General features: G+C 61.9%; 1 protein-coding gene across 1 annotated transcript in view; it reads left to right on the top strand.

Annotated features, from left to right (window-relative positions):
* VOLCADRAFT_89143 (uncharacterized protein) overlaps positions 1 to 3971 on the top strand; it is a gene marked incomplete at both ends in the record, with an annotated part of 10780 nt that overhangs the window by 1295 nt on the left and 5514 nt on the right. Inside the window, 4 exons of the mRNA XM_002948804.1 lie at positions 1586 to 1824; positions 2203 to 2351; positions 2834 to 3003; positions 3210 to 3234. Coding sequence (XP_002948850.1) covers positions 1586 to 1824; positions 2203 to 2351; positions 2834 to 3003; positions 3210 to 3234 — 583 coding nt within the window. The remainder of the gene's footprint in view (positions 1 to 1585; positions 1825 to 2202; positions 2352 to 2833; positions 3004 to 3209; positions 3235 to 3971) is intronic.

The raw sequence follows: 3971 nt of genomic DNA, 5'->3' as shown, positions 1-3971 counted from the left end.
CATTGCCCGGCACATGGTGGAGCATCGCAGGTAGATGTGGATGGTGTGGGGCAGGGGCTGGGAAATGGGAGGGAGGGGTGGAGGGGAGGGAAGGGGAAAGGAGGGGAAAGGAGGGGAGGGGCTGGGAAAAGGCAGGGGAGGGGAGGGGAAAGGAGGGGAAAGGAGGGGAGGGGCTGGGAAAAGGCAGGGGAGGGGAGGGGATCTGGCCAAGAGAATAGGCCGGGCACACAGAAGGCGTGTGTGTGGGGAAGTGAAAATGCACCTTGGTCTGCGGCTGCAGGGGGTCGGTAGGGGGTGGGTTGATCCGTCTCGCTTCATCACGCCGTTCCGTAGTTAGTTAGCCGGGCAGGCAGCTCTCCTCTCTCCTCCCCCTCTCTCTCCCCCTCCCTCTCTCCCCCCGTCTCTCCCCCACCATTCCCTCTCCATGCGGCGCCATGTCATATTATGCGGTACGACATCGGCCATGTAATGCCGTGCGGGACTGGGCGGGTTGCCATACTGCTGTGCATTTGTAAGTCATCTTAAGCGCCGTGTGGACCTGCGCGGCGGGGTGCCGTACTGTGGTGCGGCGCTGCCTTGAACTGCCTGTCTGACCCCTACTCGCGTGTTTGTCCTAATCCTGGCCTTGCTCCGCAACCGTTTTCGTCATCGTCTTGTTCGCCGTACAATCCTTATCAGGCACCACCTGGCCATGGAGGGCCAGCCGCTGCTGATTATGGAGGTGGGCGGAGGTAACGGCACACTGGCCAGGGACATCTTGGTACGCTGGATGAGGGGGAGGGGAGGAGGGGGAGGGGAGGAGGGGGAGGGGAGGAGGGGGAGGGGAGGAGGGGGAGGGGAGGAGGGGGAGGGGAGGAGGGGGAGGGGAGGAGGGGGAGGGGAGGGCGGTTTGCGCGAGTTTCTTGAACACCTGCCCGTCCCCCCCCGCAACGGAGAATCGTGTGAGAGACCGGGTGAGCTTTCTAACAGGGCCTCGTGCCTTAGTGTTGGGGGTTTAGGGTCTCCACGGGGTTTCCGGGTTTCCTCTGTCCTAGTGGACCCCACCCTGAAGGCCGGATCAGGCCGGGGATGAGGAGAGGGGAGTCTTGTTGCGTGTACCAGGCTATGTGCACGAAACTCGCGTGACGGAGCCTCGCGACTTGTGAGAGCGTGCGCGCGTGCGACACCTTCCCCCCCCCGGGAGAGGGAGAGCGGAGCTAGCGGACCTGCGGCTCTCGGTTGCTTAGGAGGGGGGACAGAGGCCCTCCTCGCGCCCCTCTCCCGTCCGCGGGAGAGAGCTTAGGCGGTCTTTCCACTGGGGCTGGCCAGCAGCCCCTCTGTGGCCAGTGTCGTCAGGCCCGGTCAGATACTTGTAACGCTCCTAAGATACAAACAAGCACACACACACAGCGCTGACGGCCCACTCCACCTCACGTAACATTTCCTAACCCCCCGGCTCTCCATCTCTCCCTTGCGCCCTTGTCCCCTATCTCTTTTCATCTTCTCCTCCTTTCCCCCCCTCCCCCTCCCCCCTGCCCTCACCCCCGCCCTCACCCCCCTCCCCCTCAACCTCCGTAACCCCGCTTGGTCCGCTGTTGCCACTCAGGACTGGCTCCGGGACAATCGGCCACAAGACTACCGTCTGACGTCATACACGTGTCTGGAAATCTCCACCAGCCTCGCTGCACGGCAGTACGACAAGGTTGTACGGCAAGGCGGTCACGGCGGTCGATTCCACCTCCGTCGCGGCAGTGGGTTGGATCCCGCCACGTGGGGCTCCGAACGGCGCTGGGAACACACGTTCGTGCTGATGATGGAGGTGCTGGATAACCTCCCGCACGACAGGTGCCGTACCGTGTCGTACTGCTGTCCAGCTGTATTACAGAAGTGTCTGTCTGTATCCGTTCATGCCCGTACGGAATGTATCGGATGCCTCTGTTCCCGACATCCCCCCCCGGGCCCCTGCGCCATTTTTCTGAATGAAGCCCTAAAACCCTAAAACCCCACAACTCCTCTCCCGGTGTTTTACCCGGGGGGGAAAACCTGAACCCCGCTGCGGGCTGGGTACGGCGATCCCCCGCGGCTCCTCAGGGTTTTCCGCCGTCGTCCGAGCGACCCCTGGCAGCAGAGCGTCGTACGCCCCGTGGGTACGACAACTGCTACCACCGCAACCGCCTCACGCCCGGCCACATCCTCCACCTCCACCTCCCATGGGGCCGCCAGTCTGGAGCGCGGGCCCTGGGAGATGGCGGGGGAGCCCCTCGCCGACCCGCTGCTGTGCCGTACACTGGCGGCGGTGTACCGGACCCCCTCCCGGGAGCAGCAGTTGGACGAGCGATTCAACCGGGTGCTGGACTTCATACTCGCCCGGGGTGGGGACATGGGTTGAGGGTTGAGGGGGGGGGAGAGGGCGGCGCACTCACATTATTGCGTCTCGGGCGGTTCGTCCATTCATTAGGGCTTGCCCCTCCCCTCAAACCCGGGGCCTTTCATCCTGATTTGATTCCCCTCCCCACACACTGCATGAAGTACATACATACGCGTACACATACACACGCACACACATACACACGCACACACATACACACGCACACACATACACACGCACACACATACACACGCACACACATACACACGCACACACATACACACGCACACACATACACACGCACACACATACACACGCACACACACATACACACGCACACACACACATACACACGCACACACGCACACGACTTCGCCGGCCGTCACCTGCCTCCTGGCGGCCCCCTCCTCCCTTTGGCACATGTATGAATCTATGTACGTGCATATCATTTTACCCTCCACCTTCTCCCCCTCCCTTCCTCCCCAGACTCGCAGCCATCCAGTCGCGATGAAGTCCTGTGGCTGCCCACCGCCTGCGCGGCCTTCCTGGAGCTGCTGCACACCCTGAGGCCGAACCACTCCCTCATAGCGGCGGACTTTGACAAGCTGCCGGATGTCAAGTTGCCCGGACGGAACGCACCGCTGGTGGCACAGAAGGTGGGGGTGGGGGTGGTGATGGTGGTGGTGATGGTGGTGGTGATGGTGGTGGTGGGGGTGGTGATGGTGGGGGTGGGGGTGGTGGACACATGAGCCGCATGTCTGGGGATACCGGCCTGGGAAGCTAGGAGTGTGCGGGATGGGGGGGTAGGTTCGGAGTGAGTGTGTGTGTGCGCGTGCGTGTGTGTGTGTGTTTACACCTTGAGGTGGTTACCATGACAGGGAAATTCGGTGTGTGTGCATGTATGTGTGTGGGGGGAAGAGGGGTAATGGCAGGATCTGGAGTCATGTGCGTGTGGGGGGGGAAAGAGGGGGAAGGGGGGGGGGGGTAGAGCAGCCTCAGGCGACCTGCGTAGTGGTGATGGGGGGGTGAGGTGGCGGAGAGGTGGGGGATTGCGGCCGTGCCACTGTGCACGTAGCAGTGCGTGCACATATAATTAAATATGCATATATATTTATGCATTGTATTATATACGCGTATTGCGTTTGTCTGTGCGTCTGTATGCATGTCAGTACGTATATCTAGCTGCGTCAGGCGGGCTGGTTATGCTCGTTCGATAATCGCACAGTGTTGCGTGTTTGCGTGGTTTCGCTCTTTTTTGAGGATGCTGGTGCGGGTCGCCCGCCCCGCCTAAGCCTTTCCCCCCCTCCTCACAAGCTGAAGGGCCTTATTGCGGAATTCCGGCATCCCCCCCTCCCTGACCCCTGAACCCTGACCCCTGATCCTTCCCGATGACGACGCGCAATTCAAGGCGGGTGGCCGCAACATCGACCACGACACGTTGTTCGTGCCGTGGGGCACAGCCGACATCTTCTTCCCCACAGACTTCGATGCTCTGTGTGCCCTCTACCGGGCCACAGCTCAACACGTGTGGGGCGGCGGCGGCGGCGGCGGCGGAGACCACCATCACCACCACCATCAGCAACAACAACAACAGCAACAACAACAACAACCCGATACCGCGCCG

The sequence above is a fragment of the Volvox carteri genome (genome assembly GCF_000143455.1).
Source record: "Volvox carteri f. nagariensis unplaced genomic scaffold VOLCAscaffold_11, whole genome shotgun sequence".
In the NCBI taxonomy this organism is placed as follows: domain Eukaryota; kingdom Viridiplantae; phylum Chlorophyta; class Chlorophyceae; order Chlamydomonadales; family Volvocaceae; genus Volvox; species Volvox carteri.
The sequence above is the reverse complement of the archived record's forward strand: the minus strand, read 5'-3'. Positions and strand labels throughout refer to the sequence as shown.